Genomic DNA, 24863 nt, shown 5'->3' with positions numbered 1-24863 from the left:
TCGAACCGTGACCTCCTGGCTCATAGGTCGATGCTCAATCACTGAGCCACGTCGGCCAGGCTCACCTTGCTTTCTGTTATGGGCTGACGCTTGTGTTCCCCCAGAATCCATATGCTGAAGCCCTAGCCCCCAGCGTGGTGGTGTTTGGAGGTGGGGCCTGTGGGAGGCCATGAGGGTAGGGCCCTATGATAGCAGTGGTGCCTTTATAAGAAAGAGAGACCAGAGCTCGCTTTCTCTGTCAGTGAGGACACGTCGAGAAGGAGGCCGCGCCTGGAAGAGAGCCTTCCCCTGGGACAGAACGGGCTGGCACCTTGATGCAGGACTCCCAGCCTCCAGGACGGTGGGAAATAAATGTCTGCTGTTTGGTTCACCCCGTCTGTATCTTGTTACAACAGCCTGAGCTGGCTGAGACATCTCTTTCCCAGCCAGAGGTCCCCACATCTGGCCTACATGCTCTCAATAACGTTTCTAAGAAAACGAAACCTATTGTCTCACAGCTTCCCCGCCTTAGCATCTTCTAATAACACAACAGTGCACCCACCAACCAGCAGAAACGGGGTTTCTGATTCAGTAACTGCCCGGTGACCCAAGCCGACCTTAGCAGAAAGAGTGCTTTTAGTTTTGCTTTGTTTTTACTGGAATTCATGTCATTAAGACAACTAAGCAGATGGGCTGATCTAAATATGCTGGACCTTGTAAGGATTCAATGCAGCTTTTAAAGAGAGAAGTACTTTAAACTCACAGCATCTCCCCAGAGCCCCCAGCCAGGAGTCCACCAAGGGCACAAAATAAAGTCTAAAGCAACGCAGTCTCCACACCAAAGTTCTTCTCAAAATTCTTTTTAATAATATGTGTCGTTCACGCTGCTACAACCAGTATAAAAACAGTGATTCCTGATTTTGTATAAATTAACATGTGGAGAATCTTTGTGATGCATCAGATACAAGTTCCAAATGATAGGACCAAAGATAAGTCACAGTGAAGAGAACCGTCTGAGAACAACAAGCATGAAAGACGTACAGGTGCTCAGACAGGTGCACATCCACCCAAGCCACCCTCCATCAAGGCCACGGTGTCAGGAAAGGATCAGCCGGGGACAACCGTCTCCAGATCCTGCAGCTCCCCACCGCTCAGCACAGGATGCAGAGGTGACGATTCACATTGACCTTCTCTTAACAACAAGCTGTCATTTCCACTCGGATCTGCTCCTCTGTGTGCACGAAGGAATTCCTTGAGTTTCTATGCTCCTGACCACAGCTCGCTCACCCGCACTCCTTGATAATTGTGTAAACTGGGGGCCAGGGGCCCCTAAGGGTCAGGCACAGCACCCAGATTTGGTCCGTTTGGGCGGCTTATAACGGGAGATGTCCACGGTCTGCGGCGGCCCCTGCGCTCTTTGCCGCAAGATCACGGGCACCACCATGTCGAACAGGGTTTCAAACAGCAGGTCCACGTTGTGCCCGGTCTTGGCGCTGGTCTCGAAACACATCTGCTCCGCGACCGGCATGTCCTTCTCATCCAGCATCTTGTACTTCAGGATCTTTTTATAAAGAGCCACTGCCTGCTCCAGCCGCACCTGCTTGGGCCCCTTGGATGGCGCACTGCCGCCCGCTGGCCCGGGGCTGTCCCCTTCCGTCTCGCAGCCCTCCGAGGCCCCCTCCTCACTGAGGTCCACCTTGTTCCCCACGATGGCGAAGAGGCAGTCGGTGCTGGCCGTCTCCGTCAGGCCCAGGAATCTCTCCTCCAGCTCCACCAGGCTCTGCGGGTAGTTCACATCGTAGGTGAGGATGACCGCGGCCGCCCCCCCGGCAATACAGGGAGCCAAGGCCATGGAACTGCTCCCGCCCTGGCAGGGGGAAGGAACAGAAAGATGTGGTTATGTCTCCTCTCAGACGCACCCACCAACCATGACACAAGAAAACCCCGGGAGGGACCATGGAATTGTTACCCCAAGTGTAGGTGTGGCTGGAGCTGAGCTGGGTGGAGACATGGTGTGCAGAAAGCAGTGACGAGCCCTGACCAGTTTGGCTCAGTGGAATAGAGTGTCAGCCTGCAGACTGAAAGGTCCCAGGTTCGATTCCAGTCAAGGGCATGTACCTTGGTTGCGGGCACATCCCCAGTAAGGGGGTGTGCAGGAGGCAGCTGATCGATGTTTCTCGCTCATTGATGTTTCTAACTCTCTATTCCTCTCCCTTCCTCTCCGTAAAAAGTCAATAAAATATATTAGAAAGAAAGAAAGAGAGAGAGAGAGAGAGAGAGAGAGAGGAAAGAAAGAAAGAAAGAAAGAAAGAAAGAAAGAAAGAAAGAAAGAAAGAAAGAAAGAAAGGAAGGAAGGAAGGAAGGAAGGAAGGAAGGAAGGAAGGAAGGGAGGGAGGGAGGGAGGGAGGGAGGGAGGGAGGGAGGGAGGGAGGGAGGAAGGAAGGAAGGCAGTGATGCGCCCAGGCCACGGAATCTAAGTGCAGGGCCCTGTCGCTCTGGGGGACTGTGGCCCATCCCCACCGCAAGTGATTCCTGCACAACCTCGTCATGCGCTGTAGTTAACCTCTGAGACCAAGAAGATACCCGTGCCCTATTTCTTTTTTGAATTTTTGTGAGTTTATTTGAGCCAAACTGTCAACATATGCCAGGAAGCAGAACCTCTATGAATTGAAATAATGCTTCCCCTATTTTCTTTTTAATTAAAAATTGCACGGCTTGTTCCTGGTTTTGCATTTTAAAAGGACGTGTTTAAATAAAATGCTCCCACCATGGGTCTTGATGCTGGACGCCATCTGTGCCACACCTCAGCATCACAGTTGTTCTACACGGCACCAGGCAAGCCTGCCTTCACACAAGTGCGCACAGCCGCCCGCGCCCAATGTCCTGCTCTGCCTCCCAGACCTTCGCTCCTGTCCATGCAGCCACTCATCAATCCACTTGACCACTCATCACTTCTCAGGGGGTTCCTGACCCCCTACCAGTCCCATCATCCCCCCCCCCCACACACACACACACTTCCGGCCCCTCACACTCCCTCTGAGCTCTGGCTCCTCCACTCAGCACAATCGCAGGTCCACGCCTTGTTCTGCAGTTAATATTTGTCTCTCTACCAGTAGGGAGGGCTGGACCATGTGGTTTTACTTGCCCCTATGTATCTGGTGCTAATAAATGTGTTGAGTATAAATGTGTAGAGTTAGTGAAGCCACAAATTTACCCCCTCCCCCATTTAAAACAAACACACACACACACACGTTTTTCTCTTATATACGATTTCTTTGTTTTGTAACAATTTGGTCTGATTTTCAAAATGGCAGAAGCCTGATTCATGCCAGAAGCTCCATTTACACCCTGCACTCGACTCCCAACCTTTACTCTGAACTGCAGACTGAGGGGAAGAGCGAGGAGGGATGTGTTAAACCCACAAAGATCTGAAATTTCGTCAGACTTAAATACTTTTATCCCCCCATGTCTAATCATCAGAAAACCCACATCAAAAGTACAACTAAACTACAGAACAACCGTCATGCAGATCCGTCGGAAACCCAGCTAAATGACAGCTCTACGACTAAGGATTTAAAGAAGAAGCCACATTGAGACGGGTTGTTTTCAGATGCAAGGACAGAATAGTGGTGGAGAGCGGGCATGGGTCCAGTACCAGGGGCAGGCTACTTAACCACCTGAGATTTAGCCTTGTCTTCTGTGAAATGGGACGGATAACAGCACCTTGCAGGGTTGTGACGATTACGTGTAATGTATGTAAAACAACAACAACAACAAAAACATTAGAAACCTGCCCATACTGGACCCAAGCGCCCTGGGCACCCACGCTCCCCGGAGGAGCTTAGCAGGGGCCTTCTGAACCCACAGTGCTAAGCTTGCCTGCTGACACTCGCAGGGTCCCTTGGAGAGTTCACTCTATTTCTAGGGTGTCTTTTACAGCTTCTCTCCCCAGCTGGAATCCGAACCTGTTCCTGAGGAAGTTCTGTGACTCCGCCTGCAGTTTTTCCATTTGGGCTACAGAGCCCAGCTGTTGACTCCAGTGGGAACAGAACCCAGAGGTCCATGACCTGGACAGAATGCAATCTTCGTCCTCAACATCCTCTGAGATTGAGCACTTCCTCCTCTTAGACATACTGGCACCAAACCAGAAACGATATCAAGGAACAATACCTGTGGTTTTGTCACCAGTAGAAACACAGAGGCTTTCGATTTCGCATCACAGTTGCCACCGAGTCGTCAAGTGTTCATGCAGATCGCCACTTACTTAAACATCCTGACAGCGAGGAGACCTGCCCTCGGTGAAGGAAGCCTGGTTTCCTGATAAAACTTTGTATTCTAGGGCACACACTTACATAGAGCATTCAGAGAAACATCATGCGCTCATGCAACTCGGGCACAAAAGGATTCTTGACACAAAAGAAATGAAGGCCCTTTCGTCTCTGGGTCTTTGGAACATGGATTAAAGGCATGATACTTACACACATGTATTTGTATAAGCTTCATGTCCTTTTCCAATAAACAACTGTTTCCCACCAAATGGACAAGTTCCACCCCAATCATTCCGACACAGGCCAGGTGGCACTGCCTCATTAGGGGGCAGGCTGGTGACCCCTGTGGCCGGCCCTGGAGAGAAGCACCTGCTGAGAAAGACACCCATGTCCTGGGAAAAGGGCCCAGCATGGACCTACACCTGCCAGCTGTCCTCTCCTTCGCCCAGAGCCAGGGCTCCCTGCCTCTCCAAAAAAGCCCCGAGTGCGTCCTCAAACCATCTGATGGCGGAGGTGAGATGGAGGGACCAGGCCGGGACAGGTTTGGCAGGAGCTGGAGGTGGCGTCCTGCCCTGCAGGATCCTGAAGGTGAAAGTGAAGGGCCAGCTTACAGCCACCAGGCCCCCCATCCCGGGTGCGGGGAGGGGCCAGCCTGCTGACAAGCAGCACGTCCTCTGGAATTCATCACCCACAAATCAAAATTCCTTCCTTCAGCACAGCCACAGCAGGCCAGCCCTAAGCCTGATCATCTAATTATAAGTTTCGTGTCAAATTTCACTGCAGGCCAACAGACAGAAACTAAACAGTCTTCACCCATCCCCTCATGGACCCCCTTGGGAGAAGATGGTCAAGACACCTCTACCACTGGCAACAGCAAGTGCTAGTTACAAAGAAATGACAGAAATGCCGCCCCATCCTCACCACTGAGCCGCGATTTCCTTTCAGGCACTGATCGGAGGTAGAGCGAACGGGGCATCTTGAGGTTTCCAACAGCTAACGGTGTTATCAGCACCCACCCACTGGATTTCACAAGAGTGAACAAGTGAAAAGTGGCATTCCAGTTATCCCGGGAGGAATTTTCCAAGTCTGTAGCATAGCTCACCCAGGACAAAAAGGCCACTGTGCTCATGCCTATGCCTAAAATAGTTTTCCTTTCTAGATAAAAATGTCTGATTTGCCTTTTAAAAAAAACTAAAGAAGTAAGTAATAATAAAACCCAAAGAGAAACCACAATAACTAAAGGAAGTAGGAACTGGAGTTCCCATAAGCTAGAGAGTAAGTAAAAGTTGCTGTTTAAATCACATCATCTGTTGTCCACCCATTAACCAGTACAGGAGAAACTGAGGCACAGGAAGCGGCCCACAGAAGCAGGCATGGTGCTGCCCGGAGCCAGGACTGTCCCGGGTACCAGGGAGTCTGTGGACAACCTGCCTGCCAATCCCCACAGTGTGACCCTGGGCAAGTCACTAACTCTCTGCCTCAGCTTCTCATCACCAAAGGATGGTTGTGAGACCAGAACTAATTTATACAGGTCAACAGCCTGGAGCTGTGCCCAGCAGGTGTTACGCCCTATACACGCTTGTTTAAATCGCGCATCAGATTTCGTCCAAACCTAAGGATAAACTCCGCCATCCCAGGGCCAGCCCAGGACCACCATGCCGTGTGTCCTCGCCAGCACATTTACAAGCTGTCTCCTCGGACCTGCTGGTCACTTCACAGCTGACCACACTCCTGCAGCTTCCTTATTCTTACAAGGCTTACTTTCCAAGGATGACCTCCTCTCCAATTCCGGGGGCACTTTATTGCATGGCCGCCGTAAAGGGTGCCAGGAGAACTGAGAAACGGCCGGCCCAGCACAGGCACGGGAAGAGGGAAGTCAGCAGCCCACAATAACCCCAATCAGCTGCTGGACAAGTGAACACAAAGTATCCGCTCGCCTTCTCTTCTCTTCCGTTCCCATCCTCCAGACAAAAGACAACCAGCTTTTCACCCTGAGCATGGTAACATTTTTGTTGAAAGGATTTTAAATAACTGGATGGGTGGTACAGCCATCGGAAATCATGTTACAACACTGGCTGTGTGTTCTAAACGTGGAGAGAGTACTTTTTAAAATACTGATGCCTGGACCCCCCACCCCAGAGCACATGAATCAGGATCTGACGAGAGTGTGGGTACCAGAATCATTCTTAAATCTCCCCTGGTGGCTAGTATGTGCAGCCAGAGGTGATGTTCACCAACTTGCGCGGTGAAAGTGGGAGATAAAAGGGCAGCTTTATGATGGGAGAATCGAAATGCTTACTTCAATCCAGTTGAAAAGTAAGGTCTACCAGGAAAGGCTACTGCCACCTCTGCAAGAAAGAGGAACTTTGAAAACACCCTGGCAGATGCAGAATGCCCACTGGGCCTGAGCCCACAAAAGCATCAAAGTTGCAACACGAGGAAGGAAAAAAACTCAGATCCATAGAAGCAGAGCTGGGATCACACAGAAACATCAGGGCACACACAGCACTAGGCCCACCAGCACACAGCAAGCTACAACGTGATTCCCTTCACAGAGTTTTTAAAAATAACACAAGATCCTTTCCCCAATGCTCTCAGGTGCCAACCACAACATTATAAATACTACCTTAAAAATCACTTTAGTTTTATTTTGTACAGTGTGATGCTAGAGTTCATGGACAAGGTCTAGAACATTCCATCTGCCTGTAGGTATGATAGTGAACCTGGTTAGAGAATGGCGCAGGGCAACAACTACCTCCAGAAGTGTTCACAAAGGACAGATGTTTAAAGCCTTTCTGTGCAATAAGAAAAAAGACCCATGAGTCTTCAGGATGACTAAAGGAGTTGGCTGCCTGGGGCCGGCACTGTGGGTGCAAACTCCATCAGAATATGAAAATGGAAGAGGCAGTGGGGCAAGGACACTTCATCTGAGAATCTACTGTTCACAAAGAGGTCCCAGAAACCAGGGGTGAGTCTGCCACCACCCTGATACCTGTGTGTGATGGTTAATTTTACGTGTTGACTTGACCAGGCCATGGCGCCCAATTGTGTGGTCCAACTAGTCTAGATGCTGCCATAGAGGTATTTTTTAGATGGGATTAATATCTGCAATCAACTGACTTTAAGTAAAGCAGGCTGTCCTCCGAGATGTGGGTGGGCCTCATCCAATCCAATGAAGACTTTAAGAGGAGACTAAGATTTCCTGGAGAAAAAGGAATTCTGCCCTCAGGCTACAACCTGAGCCATAAAGATCACACCTGAGTTTCCAGCCTGCTGCCCTACAGATTTCATACTTGCCAGCACCCACAATCAATCATGTGAGCCAATCCCACCCCCACCCCCCTTTCCTGACAACACACTTGGAGCTGCTCACGTGTTTCTCTGGGAAATGTCCCTTTGGGAATGTGGCTGCTGTGCAGGCCAGACCCTCCAGAGGGTGGGACTGTCTCAGAATCCCCGTCTTCCCTCTTGCTTCTCCATCTCCAGACCTCCACAGAGGCACTGATTCCCTCCATAAAGAGAAAATCCCCTGCAGCCCCTCCCCCACAGCTGGGCCACTTCCCGGACCCCAGTAAGTGCGAGGCCCCGCCTCTCAGCCAAACTGGCCACCAGCTCCATGGGAACAAGGGGAAGTGATGGGGAAGGGGCTTTTCAGCAACCGCCAGTATCACTTTGACCCCTACTGGTTACTTCTTCATGAAGGATCCCTTGTCTGCCCTCACTAGCCTGCCAGGTCTCTTTCTAAGTGAAGATCCAATAATTAAAATGCTCTGCCATATAATTCCGGGCACCTCCTAGCTGGCTTCAAAATAAAGTGTGAACTCCGCCAAAGTACACAAGTCCTCTCCTGCTGGGTTCTCGGCAGCTAAACAGTAACCATGGAAATGATGCTTTCTGAAACAGGCATCTAGGAACATCTTTTATTGGGGTGGGGTGGGCCCAGTACAGGGAGATGGGGAATGGGACAAGGAATACGTTTCCATTTTTTTTCTTGGGTTTGAAGTTATCTCCTTTTTTCTCTATCTTTTATTCTTGTTTTTTGTCCTATAAAAAATAAATTTAATTTAAAAAGGAAAAAAAGTCTTTTATTGAAAATTAAAATTATGTAACAGAAAAAAATAAGGGAGGATTTCTAAAGTCTCCTACCATCTGTAGTGGGTTGAGTGGTGTGGCCCCAAAGATACGTACATCCAGGCCCTCATCCCCAGCAACTGTGAATGGGAGCTTATCGGGAAATAGAGCTGTTGCAGGAGTAATCAAGTTAAGATGAGGTCGTTAGAGTGCAACCTCATCCAATATAAGTGGTGTCCTTATAAGAGGAGGGACACAGAGGCAGACACACACACACAGGGATGACGATGTGAAGACACAGGCAGACGGGAGTGATGCCTCTACCAGCCGGGAACACCAGCAACCAGCAGACGCTCGGAGAAGAGCCTGGAACAGATTTCCTACAAGAACCTTCAGAGAGAAGAGCCTGGCCCGCTGACACCTTGACTTCAGACTTCTTCCTCCAGAGCTGCGAGAATAACTTCTGCTGTGTAAGCCCCCCAGTGTGGGGACTTGGTTATGACAGCCCCAGGAGACTCGGACTCCACGGAGGTACGAACTGGGCTGCAAGCCGATGGCCTCCTCATTCACCGATACCAACAGTCATGAATCGAACAAGAACAATGTCCATGCGCAGGGGCCATGCTGCCAGGAGAAACTTCTGCTTCTTTGCCCTCGCCACCTCCTCTTCCCTCTCCCAGCAGAAGAAAAAGCTATGGACTTTATGAACCTCCATGACCCTCACTGGAGAAGGTGTAAGGATGGTGCAGATAACAGTGAACTTCAATGAAGATGAAGTGTCATATGCCATCTCCTGAGCCAAAGGCAGCAAAACTGCTGACTCCCCGAAAACAAGTCATAAATTACAACGCTAAGTTCACATGGACAGAAATGCCTACGCCTGCTTCACTGGTTCTAGTTCAACCTGATGCCTATAAAAAATGACCTTCAGCCCTGGCCGGGGTGGCCCAGTTGGTTAGAGCATTGTCCCATGCACTGAAGGGTCAAGGGTTGGATTCCTGGTCAGGGCAAATACCCAGGTTACAGGTTTGATCCCCAGTCAGGTGTGTATGCAGGTGGCAACTGATCAATTTCACTCTTTATCTCTTTATCCCTCTCTCTCTCTCTCTCTCTCTCTCTCTCTCTCTCTCTCCCCCTCCCTCCTTTCTTCCCTCCCTCCTCTCAATAAAAACATATTCTCCAGTGACCTTCACCCTCTAAATTACATGAGAAGAAACAAATCATCCAAGTCTAGTTCCTGTCTTTCTTGAGAAATACCAGGAGGAAGAGGTAGTAACCACTGAAAAAGATATCAAAGAGAAACTAGTGAAGTATCCGGTCAATGAAGCAGTAGATGGCCTGCATCTTGAGAGGGGAAGCTGTCACAAGAGCTCTTGTGAAAAGTACAAGTGTCCCGTGACCGAGTGGCCAGCTGAGTTCCCTCGGGGTAAGGAGCTCCATCCTCATCACGCAGACATAATGAGACCAGGTGCTGATTTGAGATGCAGGCCATTCTAGCTCTTAAAGTGAGTACACTGAATGGCAATAACTATTCCAATAGCTAAAACTTTTACAGCTCTTGCTACTTCCAGGCATTGCACAAGCCCTTTACACGTCAATCACTTAATTCCCACCCACCGGGACAGGCTGCTGTGGCATTTTCCCCCCAGGCCTGATGAAAACGCTCAGAGGAACACGGGCTGGCCAGGGACACACAGGCAGCGAGGGCCGAGGCAGCACCTGAACCCAGAGCCCAGGGTCCAGATTCCTGCTCCCAGGTGTGATGCTACCCTCAGCTTCTAGTCCTACCCTGACTCAGGCTGTGAGGGGAGGGGGCTGGGTTCCAAAAAGTCTAAAAGAAAAAACAATGGGATGATGTCTGTTATGCCTGTTATCAGAAAGTAAGCAAACCCAAAAAGCAAGATAAACCAGACAAAAAGCACGTGTCCTCCGGGTAGAACCTGCTCTCACAAGGACAGCTGTCTCCTCCCAGCAAGGCGGGTGGTGTGGACAGGGCTGCATGAATTGTTCATTGTTCTCACTTGATGGTAAGGCTGTTTGCAGATGGCGGAGCCTACGAGGCACTTTTCATGTACAGCCTTATCTTGGCCTCACCAGCCCGGGGTGGGAATCTCCCACCTCCTAGCAGAAGACCCGGAAACCAGCCTCCTCCCCCTGCCCTGGCTAGGGAGAGCCTCACCAAAACTCTGAGCCAACAGCCGTCAGCTGGGTAGTAAAGAGTAGGAGTTTAAAAGGAAAAACATCCTGGACTACTATATGAATGAATGTTTTGCGTTTTCTTTTTCTGCCAGAGGAAGACTTGAAATCTCAACATCTATTAATGAATTATAGCCACAAAGGAGGTGACTAGATAACATTTTAAAGATAAGCTAATAATTAAAATCCAATAATCCAACTTAGTTGCTTACATTTATAGTTCCTTTGGTTTTGCTCTCAATAGTCTGTGGCCATTAAAGGGAATTAAAAAACATAGCTGTGCTTCATGACATAGAGGAGGGTGACTCAGTCTAGGAAGCCCACAGCTCACACTCGTAATAAAATGAAAAACAGCACTGGGGGACGTAACTGCCGGGTCAGCAGGCAACTCTAACTGCAGGCATCCAAACCCAAACTGGTAAAATGAGACGTTTTTCCTTTTATAAATAAGGGACTCCACACCCAAAATAATTTCTATCTAATAGAATAGCAACATCTAAAGGAGAGAATGTGTCAGAAAAAATGGATTTCATTTCATTTAAGTACATATACAATGTTTTTTTACCTATAGCAGCCTGTATCATTTCTATTGTTTCTGTTTGATAATCTGAAGATTAAACTAAAACCAAAGAATATGCATGTCACAGGAACCACTCAAAAAATTAACTGCACATAAATTAATCCCTTACCTGTGACTCACTGATTGGGCTTTCTGAAATTATTACTAAGGTTATAGAATGATAACTGGAGTTTAATCCTTAAATTTCTTCACTCTTTTCAGACATAAATTTACTAAGAATAATTCAATAACAAGACCAAATAACTGAAAGACATGTTCTTTAACACTCTATAATTAAGAAAAAGAGGCAAATCCAAAGAAAGTACAGTTATATAACAGATTAACAAAAACTCTCACATATCAGGACCTTCAATCCAATCTCCTTGTCCTTCCACAGATACACTGTTGTCCTCTGGTAATTAATGTTTAGGATGAGATTATCAATGAAAAATTCAATTAATTGCTAAATTCTCTACTTATTAAAACAGAAAACTAAAACCATTTCAGATTTTTCAAAGCAAGCTGGAACTTGTTTTAAGCTCAAGACTGAACTGCAAATACCATATTAAGAAAACGCTTTAAGTCTATTAAGGGTTTCTTGAAATATTACGTTATCTGGAATAGCCTCTTACCTGGAGTACTCCACTCAATAAGTACGCCAGCTATTTCTAACAGCTTAGCTATACAGAATAGTTTTTTTCTTCTCCATAACATAGTCTTCCCGGAAACACACACCAGAGAATAAATGCCTTCCTGTTAATTCTATCACTAGGGCAGCATATTAAACCCTTTCTGAACCATCCTAAGGAAACAAATGATTGTACAGATGTTTACTATGTCTAGTCCTCTCTTGCTTAACAGATTGGATGTGTCCTAATAAAACTCCCTGAAAAGCACATTATCCGCTGACAGCCATTATAAAATCAGGAATGCCTTCAGGGATGACGGGGACACCTGGTATGAATGTAAAAGGGACTACAGAGCAGGCCTGCTCAGGTGGGTCACATGGCAGGCCTGACAAGCTCGTGACCGGTGACCGAAAGTAACCCCACAGGAGGGTCTGATCGTAAATTCCTAAGGCAGGTAATGATGGGTAGTCAAATCCCAGGCCTGTAGCTTCCTTAGCAAAGGTCAGTCTCTACCATAATCCACCCTACCCATTATCCTTATGCCTCTAGGATAATATACCTTTGGAATGTCAGGAGTAATTTTCTTTTGCACACGCCTCAGAGGCCCCACCACTGGCACCAGAGCACAAAACCACAAAACTCACTGTTGTGTTGCCATGACCTCATGTCTATTTACAGCGAATGTTAACTATCCTATACCCACCAAAGTAAAGGAAGTATGTGTCTCACCATTTTGTTCATCCAACACTAGATATTTCCCCACTTTCTCTCCCACCTACTTAATCGACCACCACGAGTTTCATGTAACCTTCCTTACATTTCTCCTTTGATTGCAAATGCATAAAGAGAACTACAAAACTGTCATTCTCCAGGGCATGTTCTTAATCCATTGAGATCTTGCTACTGATTTGGCGCAAATAAACTTTTATGACGTTTTTCTATAGGTTTGGACTTTCATCAACACTGGGAGTACTAGATATAATTTTATTAATTTAACAGTTCAAAAACCCTTTTAAATCAATCATATTGAAGCATTTTGTTAGAGCTTAGTTGATCCTATTTAAATATATGCTGTATATGAAAGTAGAAATTTTAAATAATTATGAATAGACAGAATTCATAGAGACAGAAAACAGAATGGCATTTACTAGGGGCTGGAGGAAGGGGGAGTGCGGGTGGGTGGGTAATGGGTACTGAGCTTCAGTTGGGAAGCAGAAAAACTTTGGAGATGATCATGGTGATGTTTGCACAACATGTGCATATACTTAATGCCACCAACTTGTATACTTAAAAATGATTGAAATAGTAAATTTTACTTTATGTGTATTTCACCACAATTTTAAAAATTCCATATGTGAGAGAGAGAGAGAGAGAGAATCGCATGTAAAAATAGTACCTACTAAGAACAGCAGACAGCTCAGGCCTGATCCCTACCCTGCTCCTCTACCCGAGGTTGCAGCAAGCCCAAAGCTACCTCTCATCTACCTAAACCGGCATGAATCACCTGGTGATCTGGTCGAAATGCAGATTCTGATCCAGAGGTCTGGGTGGGGCTTGGGTTCTGTGGCTACTGCTCACAGACTTCACTTTTGGACCAAATGCTGTAAAGCCTGGAGCAGTCTGGGGCAGCTCTCATCAATTCAATTCAGTGTGAACACACCTGACTCTGCACCTCACACCTGAGTTTGCCATTTTTGCACTTCACCCCTCTGCTGCCTTCTTGCTGATATTTTGTGTCTGGTAATAGCCATGAAATAGCTGCAAGCTGCTCACCCAAGGGAAGCTGAAAGGCCTTGCCAGGCTTTGGAAACCTCCACTCTTGAGCTGCTGGGACCTGTGGCCACACAGTAACTAACCGGAGTTAATCAGATTGGAAATTAATTAGGTTTGGAATGTTGCTTTGGCCACTACTAAAGAAAGATGTGCAGTGAAGGAAACAACATCAACCAGCTTTGAAGAGTAGGAACAAAGTCCTTAAACAGCACGGAAAATGTTTATAAAAAGCCCAGGCACAACACAAATGCACACACTGCTACTTCGCAAAGCGCCGGGATATGAGGATCACACTCCATTCTTACCTACGCACAATGCAAGATCCTCACAGAAAAGTGCCAGTTATGACATGAACTTAGAAAATACTTAAAACATCCTCCACTCATTCTGACTTCATTTTTTAGGACAAGCTGCCAGTTAGACAGGAGAAACTACTTCCTCCGGTCTTGGTTATTGATGCGTGTGTCCCTGAGCCCCCCTGGGCCTCCGTGTCCTCACCACTTTTATGGAGTCAACTAAATCCACTTCCTGTAACCAAGTCTGCTACAGATCCTTCCAGGAACTGCCATCAGAGCTGACGCTGAGTGAGATTTCACTGCATTCTGCTGGGCAGAATGACAAGCTACAAGTGCACACATATAAACACACATGTATACTCACAAGCATGCATACACACACACACACACTTTTATTCTCCCCATTGTTAGTGTGCACATTTTACAGATCTTTAAAGAGGCCCAGTATACTCATGCAGCTGCTCAAAGACACCCCCGCTCCAGACTAAGCAGTTCATGAGATAAAACTCAAGTTGGGCATTGCCAGGAGAAGGGATATTCCCAGGGAGAGAGAGAGATCAGTGAAGTGAGATCAGAAGGAAGACGGGCATGTGTGATGAATTACAAATTCAGACATGCCTCAGAAATACTGTAGATTTGATATCAGACTATCGCAATAAAGTGAATGTTGCAATAAAGTGAGTCACGCTCATTTTTTTGTTTTCTCACAAATAAAAATTATGTGTACACTATACTGCAGTCTATTCAGTGAATAATAACATTATACCTAAAGAAAACCACAATGGGCGCTAGCCGGTTTGGCTCAGTGGATAGAGCGTGGGCCTGTGGTTCAATTCCAGTCAAGGGCACATGTCCGGGTTGCAGGCTTGATCCCCAGTAGAGGCATGCAGGAGGCAGCCAATCAATGATTCTCTCTCATCATTGATGTTTCAATCTCTCTCCCCCTCTCTCTTCCTCTCTGAAATCAATAAAAATATTAAAGGGAAAAAAACAAAGAAACAAACCTCCCTTTTAAAAAAAAGAAAGCCCTGACCGGTTTGGCTCAGTGGATAGAGCGTCGGCCTGAGGACTCAAGGGTCCCAGGTTCGATTCCGGTCAAGGGCATGTACCTCAGTTTTGGGCACATCCCTGGTGGGGGATGTACAGGAGGCAGCTGATCGATGTTTCTCTCTCATCCATGTTTCTAACTCTCTATACCTCTCCCTTCCTCTCTGTAAAAAAATCAATAAAATATATTTTTTAAAAAAAAGAAAACAAAACCCCAATGGACATAGCTAATTAAACTATACTTTACTGCTAAAAAATGCTAACCATCATCTGAGCCTTCAGTGAGTTGTAATCTTTTTGCTGGTACAGGGACTTGCCTCAATGGAGAGGAAAATACAATGTCTGCGAAGCACAATAAAGTGAAATGGAATAAAAGGAGGAACGCCTCGAGTGCCCTTGGCTAAGTTCTAAGGCACCTGTCTCGGCTACAGGAGAAGAGGAGGAAGGATAATCCAGGCTGGGAGGGGCTTTGAGGGGGGACATTCACGGATCCATAGGCCCAACAGAAACACCCTCAGCAGCGTACAGAGGAGACAGGAGTCTGGGTCAGTTGGGGTAAAAAGAACACCGGAACCTGCCTAGGCCGATGGCACAGGATGGTGGGACCATGAAAGCCTGTCATCACAATAATTAAGCCAGTATTCTAAGAATATGCAGTTGTTTAAACGAGTGTGTGTGTGTGGGTGTGTGTGTGTGTGTGTGTGAGAGAGAGAGAGAGAGAGAGAGAGAGAAAAGGGAAGTTATATGAGGTCTCAAAGAAGCAAGTGGGGGGAAAGTTCAATTTGGAATCAGAGAGTTTCTATTTCCCCTGCAAACTTCAAGATAACAAAGCATGCCATTATCTTCCAGAGACATTAAATGTGATTCGGGCATTATTAGTTAATGAAGATGACTGACCTTATTAAATTCTCCTGAATCAACACCTCACTAGTGAGCCTTAATACCTCTTCCCACCCACAGAATTCCTGGCGCCCCCTCCAGGAGGACCCTTGGGGACCTCCCAGCACGTGCAGTGGCTCACAGGCGGCCTTTGTCCTCAGCAATCTCTCAGTATAATGGCACTTTGTCTGCCTTGCTGAACCCAGCAGTTGATTTCCTTCCACCTATCTTAATATCCACATTCATATTCAGGCCACTGCTTTTGGTAAAAATAAAAAATAGCTGAAACTGGTTTGGCTCAGTGGATAGAGCGTCGGCCTGTGGACTGAAGGGTCCCAGGTTCGATTCCGGTCAAGGGCATATACATGGGTTGCGGACACATCCCCAGTAGGAGATGTGCAGGAGGCAGCTGATCGATGTTTCTCTCTCTTCGATGTTTCTAACTCTCTATCTCTCTCCCTTCTTCTCTGTAAAAAATCAATAAAATACATATTTAAAAAAATAATAATAAAAAAATAAAAATAAAATAAAAATAAAAAAACAACAACAGAAGAATTCTGCAAAGAAGGACTTGCACTCAAAGACACCCATTCAAAATCTTCAGTAAAGATGTGAGTCCACCTTCAAAGACATGGACCCACCTACAAAGGCATGATCCACCTACAAAGACTTGGGACCACGTACAAAGACATGGACTCCCCTACACAGTTATGGACCCTCCTACAGCACAGGCTTTGCATGTTTAGCTTCCAGATCCCAAACCTCAACTAAGATTTATTTCCAAGAATTTTTGTCAGAAGCTCATGCTAATCTTAAATTCAGGTCCTCACCCTCACCCTAGTCTAGCTCAGATCAGACACACACAGGAGAAGCTTGAATGTTACTTGCGTTTAACTGAATCATGAGTTACTCAATCACTGAATGCTAACCACTGGAGAGCTTCTGTAACTACAGAAGACTTTTAGAGAAGTGCTTTCCACTTTGGATGACCTATACCAGGGGTCAGCAAACTGCTTCTGCAAAGGGCAGATAGTTTTGTCTTTCTGTGCTACACAGTCTGTTAAAACAATGCAGTTCCACTACTGCAACGGGAAAGCAGCCACAGACAGTCTGTAAATGCTGGGCACAGCTGTGTGTCAATAAAACTTTATTTACAATGACTGGTGAGGGGCCAGGTCATTCCTCTGACCTGAGAAAGGGAATGTAACCCATCAGATGCTCTCCTGTCACACAAACACTGATTGTCAGGCTGAGAATTGCCATATCACGACCTCATAAGCCACTCAGCAGCTGCTCTAATCTAATAAGAGATAAGTCCTCCACCCCAGCTCCACATTTGCTTTAGGCTATCTACTCACTTCTGTATCAATCTCTCAAAGCTTTTTAAAATATACAGTCCTCACAGGCCATTCCAAAGGATCAATGGTCAGTAACTCTGGGGTCCCTGTCAGAGAGACCTGTGCTCTAGGCTCATTCACAACACTGCCACCTTTCCAACCTGAAGCAGCATCACTTTGGAAATGGCATCTCTGCCATCCCCTAGATCTAGAACAGCTGCCTATGGGGCTGGGCTTGCGGCTTCTGTGCAGACTGGAAGAATGATGATGGGCTTTTGGTCCTCACATGCACAGTCCGTCTCCTCCAGCATGTTCAGATGTGCGCCACCCCATCCATCGCAGATGTGGGCCCCTCCTAGCTAACTTCACAGGTACGGGCAATCATGTTCATCCTTTTCCAGGCACCATGATTGCATAACCCGGAACGCCAGGGTTATGCAATCATGGTGCCTGGAAAAGGATGAATATAAGGGCTCCTCTCCTGCGTTGCACGAAAGTTGTTCAAGAGGAAGATCTTAAACCAACTACTCTGAATTCTCCCTCTCTTTGATCTCTCTACATATTACAGAATTACTTTTCCTTCTCTTCTCCCTCTGTGACATGTTTGCAGGTGGCCCTCATTGTCCTAGTCACCCAGGGCCAAGAGACAATTGTTTATTTAGCAAACACTAACACAAAGCTTCCTCATTCCTCATTTGAAGCACTTTGTCAATATTAACTCATTGACTCCTAACAACACTCTAGGTAGGTGCTACAGTTGTTTCCTTACCTACAGGCAAGGAAAGTGAGGTGGACAGAGGTGACACAGCCACAAAGTCACACATGTTGTCAATGGCTCTGCTCAGCAGAACAACGACCCCCCCCCCCCCAAAGAAGCTCTAATCCCTGGAGCCCATGAATATACTATGTGACATGGTAAGGAGGAAATAGGGGTGAAGGTAAATTAAAATTGCTAACCAGCTGACTTTAAAACAAGATTACACTGGGTTTCAGGATGAGCCTGGTGTAATCACAAGTCTTTTAAAAGTGGGATAGGGAGGGTTCGGGTACAAATGGCTGAATATTTAGCTTCAATATTCGAGACTGAGAAGGATAAGGTTAACTGTTTTGTTTTGTTTTTTAAAATCAGGGCCTCCCAGCATAAGGACAGGTGCTCAGGCTTCAAAATAAACCCATTTTCAGCCAGACCATAGCACTGCTCAACCTGTACTGGAATCCACAGAGCACCCCCTAAACCACAGAGGGATCACATGGCCATGTGAGAGACGCAGAGGTGCAAGAACACTGTAATAACTTCTTTGAGGAGGTGTTCACAGAACCCCTAGTGTACTGTACTACTAAGGGCTGACAAGGAAGTAGGGAGCAGCCCAGCCGGTGAGGCTCAGTGGTTGAGCGTTGACCTATGAACCAGGAGGTCAAGGTTCAATTCCTGGTCAGGGCCTGTGCCTGAGTTGCAGGCTCCATTGCCAGTAGGGCGCATGCAGGAGGCAGCCAGTCAATCGTTCTCTCTCATCATTGATGTTTCTATCTCTCTCTCCCTCTCCCTTCCTCTCTGAAATCAATAAAAACATATTTAAAAAAAACAAAGTAGGGAGCATGGAGTTCACCTTAGAGAATAGCCCGATTGGCATGAACAGACTAAAAGTGAAAGCACGGAGAAGGGAAATGAGGAACATGTTGCTGGAAACTGAAGGAAAGGAGATAAATTGTCAAAAAATGGTCTTCATGAGACAGATACTGGGGATGTAGACATAAGTCATATCCCCCACCCTCCAGGGGCAACAGCCTTGAGAAATGAGGGACAAATACGGAGGGTGTCAAGCCTTCCAGGTCTGGTGATGGGATCTATGAAGGCACATGGTCACTTTCTCATAGCCCTGCTGTGTTTTCTTCAAAACAACGATCAGGTGTGAAGTGATGCCACTTATTTCCTCTGTTGGCCTCTCCTCTGGAGCTTAAAGCCCACGGAACTGAGGCCCTGGCCAGCTTGTCATTGCTGTAGAACAGAGATTTTCAATCAGGGTGCTGCAAGAATTTTCAAAACATGCAATACCTGACTATTTAGTCAGGGGCACTGACCCCTTTTCCAATTAAAAAAAAAATGACAACAGCCAACACAACAATAGCCATCTGGATGAATGAATCAAAATTATACCTTTTTTTTTTTTTTTTTTTTTTTTACAGATGGGCAAAAGCTATATTTTTAGGTGTGTTACAGAATTTTAGTAATTAGTTTATGTGTGCCATGAGATGAAAAGGGGTTGAAAATCGCTGCTGTAGAGCGGAGCCTGAAACAGTGCCCAGGTACACAGTAGGGGCTTAGTTTACATTTGCTGAACAGAGGGCAACATCTTTTTAGGCTGCCCCTGGAGTAGTACGTTCTGCTGGGGCTCTGTCGCATCTCCGGCCAACCTCCTTTTGCTTCTGGGACTTAGCAAACCATATCTGGGTGACCACGTCCAGCTGCCCAAGTAAGTAAGGGCGGAGCCACGAAGGCACAATGGAAGGAGAGTCCCTGCACCTGGACAAATCTCCCCCTTCTAGCTTCCCCTGCCCTGCAGGCTTCAGGCAGCCAGGTACATTGTTATTGTTTTTTAAATAAATCTTTATTGCTGAAAGTATTACATATGTCCCCTTTAACCCCATTGCCCTCTCCAACACCCCTACCCCCACAAGCCCTCACCATCTGTCCGTGTCCATGGGTTATGCACATATGCACATGAGTTCATTGATCTCTCCACCTTCCCCTGCATTGCCTCTGAGGTTTGACAGTCTGATCAATATCTCCACGTCTCTGGGTCTATTTTTGTTCATTAGTTTATGTTGTTCATTAGATTCCACATATGAGATCCATGCCAAGAGTAAAACAGAAACTCTTACTCCTTACTATCACTTTTACTATTAAAAAACCTAATACCCGCGGGGAGAAACCAAGATGGTGGCACAGGTAAACACCGGAGATTGCTGCCTCGCACAACCACTTCAAAAATACAACTAAAAGACGGAACGGACATCACCCAGAACCACAGGGAGGCTGGCTGAGGAGAGATTCTCAACTAGAAGGAAAGAGAACAGCATAACGAGGCTCAGAGGAGGCGCAGTGTGGAAAATACAAAGGTACGGAGGTGTGCGCAGAGCGGGCTGGTGGCTGAGGGCGCGGTTGTCGTTTTCAATTGGAGGGAGTCTCAGACTCTGAGCTCCAGATCCGGGTGAGTCTCTAGGGACCCAGACTCAAACGGGAGAAGCGAGACTGTCTGGCATCGGTCGGAACTCGAGGGCAGCTTTCTCTCCGAGGTTTGCAGTGGTTGCTGGGATTCTGAGAAGTAGAGCCTCTGGGAACGGGACTGAGAGCAGCCATAACTGCTCCCTCCACCCGCCCTGTTGATCCCGAGCGACCTGCCCCGACCCGCCCTGCCCTGCCCAAGCCCTGTGCAGAGCCATTTGCCGGATAGCCTCAGGCAAAGGCTAGATTAGCACCTCTCCAGAGGACAGAAGTTTTCCCACTGCAGTCACAGCTGATTCTCACAGCCAGTTGACCTGGAGGTCAAATCCCTCTAGTATTAACTACAACAATCAAGGCTTAACCACAACAAGACTGTGCACAAAGACCACTAGGGGGTGGACCAAGAAAGCATAAAAATGCGGAGACAAAAAAAACATGACAGAAATGGAGGATATAGAGCTAAAAAACGCACTTTTGAGGGCTTTCAATAATTTGCTAGAAACTGCCAATAAACTTGATGAGAGCCTCAAGAAATCTAATGAGACCCTTGATGTTGTGATAAAGAATCAACTAGAAATTAAGCATACACGGACTGAAATAAAGAATATTATACAGACTCCCAACAGCAGACCAGAGGGTCGCAAGGATCAAGTCAAAGATTTGAAATGCAAAGAAGCAAAAAACACCCAACCAGAAAAGCAAAATGAAAAAAGAACCCGAAAATACGAAGATAGTGTAAGGAGCCTCTGGGACAGCTTCAAACGTACCAACATCAGAATTATAGGGGTGCCAGAAGATGAGAGAGAGCAAGATATTGAAAACCTATTTGAAGAAATTATGACAGAAAACTTCCCCCACCTGGTGAAAGAAATAGACTTACAGGTCCAGGAAGCGCAGAGAACCCCAAACAAAGGGAATCCAAAGAGGACCACACCAAGACACATCATAATTAAAATGCCAAGAGCAAAAGACAAAGAGAGAATCTTAAAAGCAGCAAGAGAAAGAAACTCAGTTACCTATAAGGGAGTACCCATACGACTGTCAGCTGATTTCTCAACAGAAACTTTGCAAGCCAGAAGGGAGTGGCAAGAAATATTCAAAGTGATGAATAGGAAGAACCTACAACCAAGAGTACTTTATCCAGCAAAGCTATCATTCAGAAGTGAAGGTCAGATAAAGAGCTTCACAGATAAGGAAAAGCTAAAGGAGTTCATCACCACCAACCCAGTATTATATGAAATGCTGAAAGGTATCCTTTAAGAAGAGGAAGAAGAAGAAAAAGGTAAAGATACAAATTATGAACAACAAATACACATCTATCAACAAGTGAATCTAAAAATCAAGGGAATAAATAATCTGATGAACAGTATGAACTGGTGATTGTAATAGAATCAGGGACATAGAAAGGGAATGGACTGACTATTCTTGGGGGGGAAAGGGGTGTGGGGGTGAGTGAAGAGATTAGACAATAATCGTGCACCTATGGATTAGGACAGTGGGTGGGGAGTGAGGATGGAGGGTGGGGTGGGAACTGGGTGGAGGGGAGTTATGGTGGGAAAAAAGAGTAACTAATGTAATAATCTGAACAATAAAGATTTGATTAAAAAATAAAAATAAAAATAAAAACAAAAAAAAACAAAAAACACAAAAAACAAATGTTAATAGTAGCATAATTCATAGTAGCCAAAAAGTATAAACAAAACAGTGTCCACCAGCTGTTGAGTGGATAAATAAATGCCGTACATCCATGCATAGAATATTAATCAGCTATGAAAAGGAATGGAATATTGATACAAGCACCACATGGATGAACCTTGAAAACATTTGCTAAATGACAGAAGTCAGACACAAAAAGCCACATATGGTATGAATCCATTGATATGAAATGTCAGGAATAGACAAATCCATAGGGACAGAAAGCAGATTTGTGGTTGCGAGGGGCTGGGAGGAGGGGAGGGGGAGTGGCTTTTCAATGAAAATGTCTTGGAATTAGATGGCGATGATGGTTACACAACATTGTGAGTACCACTGAATCTTCTACTTTGAAATGGCTAAAACGATGGACTTTTTGTTATGTGAATTTTATCTCACTTTGAAAAAGGTGTCTATAGAATACGATCCCAGTTTTATAAAATAAGACTAATGTGTCAAGAATGGTGGTGGGGTTATAAATGCTTTTTAACTCCTTTCTGCTTTTCTGCAGCACACATGCACTATATTTTAAATGGAGGGCAATGGAATAAAAGCACTTAGAAAAGAAAAAAAAAATCGTGCACCTATGGATGAGGACAGTGGGTGGGGAGTGAGGGTGGAGGGTGGGGTGGGAGCTGGAAGGAGGGGAGTTATGGGGGGGGGAAAGAGAAACAAATGTAATAATCTGAACAATAAAGATTTAATTTAAAAAAAAAAAAAAAAAAACAAGCAGATGAGGCCTGCTGATTTGATTTGATTTGGCTACCAAAGGCTTAGTGCTAGAGTCAGCTTAGGCGTAAAGGATCTTAGAGAACCTCACTCTGTGGCCTGGAACTGGAGCAAAGAGCAGGGAAGATGCTATTTTTACAGCGTGATTGTAATAAATTAGTCAAGATATTAACTGCCATAATAACAAAAAGGACAGCAATAAAAAGGAGGAAGGAAGAGAAGTGAAATAGAGAATTAGTTAAAATCATGTTTATTTGGCAGACGGGTGTGCCCAAGCTGGCAGTTTTAAAAGTCTAGACAGGACCTTTGGGTATTTATGTCATGTTTAAAGTGCTGACAGTTAAAAAGTTAGGCCTTAAAGTTTCAGGTTTCTAAAAAGAATGTCCACTGAAAACATGCCATACTATTTAGTTTCTTATTTACTTTATTCTTTTTCGTGGGGAAGGACCTATATTCCATTGCAACACTATATTGCCATTATAAACTGAACCCTTGAATCAAGATCTTCTAAGTTGTACTTTTGGAAAATCATAAATACTACACACACTAAAAACAATTCATTACCTATCATAAAAATGCTGCTGCAGAAAACCACTCCAAATTCCATAACATATAAGAGCCGAGATCAAGCAGATGATAAAGAAACGGGAAGATGCAGATATGCTTGGGACTGAGAGAGGAGACACTTGAGTTCTGTTGCCTACTTTCCTGACTGAACCTTGCAGGAGAAAGCTCCTGCCTCAGTTTCCTCTTTTGTAAAAAAAAAAAAAGCGGGGGGGGGACGGTTACTACACTAGCCTTGCTCACCCCCCAAGGTTGTTGCGGATATCAAATGAGAAATGTTTGCGATAGCACTTAAGAGAGTCGGGCCATCACCTGCAGGCTCAGGGCAGGCCCCTGGCGCTCTGCAGCCAGACACCACCCCAGGGCACACAAGTGACACGGCTCCTCTCTGGAGCCACGGGTGCTTTCTAAGCTCGACCGCATCGTCACTAAATACACCGCGTGGCTGAACACTAAGAGATTCCCAACCAGCAGAGGACAACAAGTGGGAAGGCGCACTGTGCCTGATCCCTGAAATGGGGTCACCTGCCATGGGAGGAGGGGACCCTGTAGGTAACCGGGGACGCCCGCCCTGGGGAACCGGCCTTGGGGCCCTGCCCTGGAGGACCCGGGCCCTGGGGACGCTCCTCAAGGCCAGAGCTCTCGCCCGGTCCCCGCGGGGCTCCGGGACGCCGGGGGCCCCGGAGGCGCCGCCCTCACCTGCGGTGTCCCAAATGGAGATGTGGTAGGAGCGCCACTGCTTCAGGTAGAAGGCGCCGCCCACCGTGCTGACCGTGTCCGTGAAGCGCCGCTCCATGTACCTCTGCAGCAGCGACGTCTTTCCCACGTTCATGTCCCCCAAAAGCACGATCTTCCCGTCGGGCTTCCTCATGTTCGCGCAGACAGTCCCCCTCCCCTCCGGGACCGCGCGCCGGTCCGGCCCGTGCGCTCCCGGCACAGTCGGAGCAGCTGGACGCCGGCCCCGAGACGGCGCCGACTGAGAAGGCTCGGACCCGGAACTCGCGGGGACTTGGACTCGCGGGAACCCCAAACTTGCGGGGACCCCGGGGACTTTCTTGCCCCGACGTCCGGAAGCAGAAGCGCGTGTTGGCGCGGGGGCCACACCTAAGTACTCGTCCAGCGCCCCGCCCCGGGCCCTGCCCCGCCTCTCTCCTGGCCCTGCCTCCCGCCCCGCCTCCCACTTTCCGCTACAACACCCCCTGCCCCCTCCCCAGGCCACACCCCCACCTTAGTCCGGGCACCTACCCCACCTCGCCCCGGCCCTGCTCCGCCCCTCCTCCCGGACATCTCAGGCCTTGCGGGGCTTCCCACCCACCGCCCCCTTTGCCCCCAAGCCCATCCCCACACCCCCACTTCCCTCCGGGCCGCCTGGCCCCGCCCTTTCACTTCCCGCCGCCCCCTTCCCACCTGGTTTCCTGGCATTGGTGACCTCTGAGCCCTGAGGTCCTGGGCTCGTGAAGGGGGGCCCTTGCCGCCCAGTCCACCCAGGGCTTTCCCCGCCGTGTCGATTTCCTTATCTCTGTGTGTGCAAACGTAGACACTAGTCAAGGACATTATAAAAGCTCACATTAAATGAGCATCTTGGAAAACCCATCCCGATGTCATGTAGGCAGTTAGACAC

General features: G+C 47.0%; 1 protein-coding gene across 1 annotated transcript; it reads right to left on the bottom strand.

Moving 5' to 3' along the window:
- Positions 1–835: 835 nt before the first annotated feature.
- On the bottom strand, positions 836–24305 carry RAB20 (RAB20, member RAS oncogene family). Its single transcript, XM_070407424.1, is given in 3 exon segments — positions 836–1804; positions 1806–1846; positions 23942–24305. Coding segments are annotated over 3 exon segments (702 nt in total). The 5' UTR covers positions 24114–24305; the 3' UTR covers positions 836–1315.
- Positions 24306–24863: the final 558 nt, after the last annotated feature.

The sequence above is a fragment of the Myotis yumanensis genome, unplaced genomic scaffold (genome assembly GCF_028538775.1).
Source record: "Myotis yumanensis isolate MYYU_CA2020_CCGP unplaced genomic scaffold, mMyoYum1.0.hap1 SCAF_3, whole genome shotgun sequence".
Classification (NCBI taxonomy): Eukaryota; Metazoa; Chordata; class Mammalia; order Chiroptera; family Vespertilionidae; genus Myotis; species Myotis yumanensis.
Note: the sequence above shows the minus strand (reverse complement) of the source record. Positions and strands in the feature narration are given on the sequence as shown.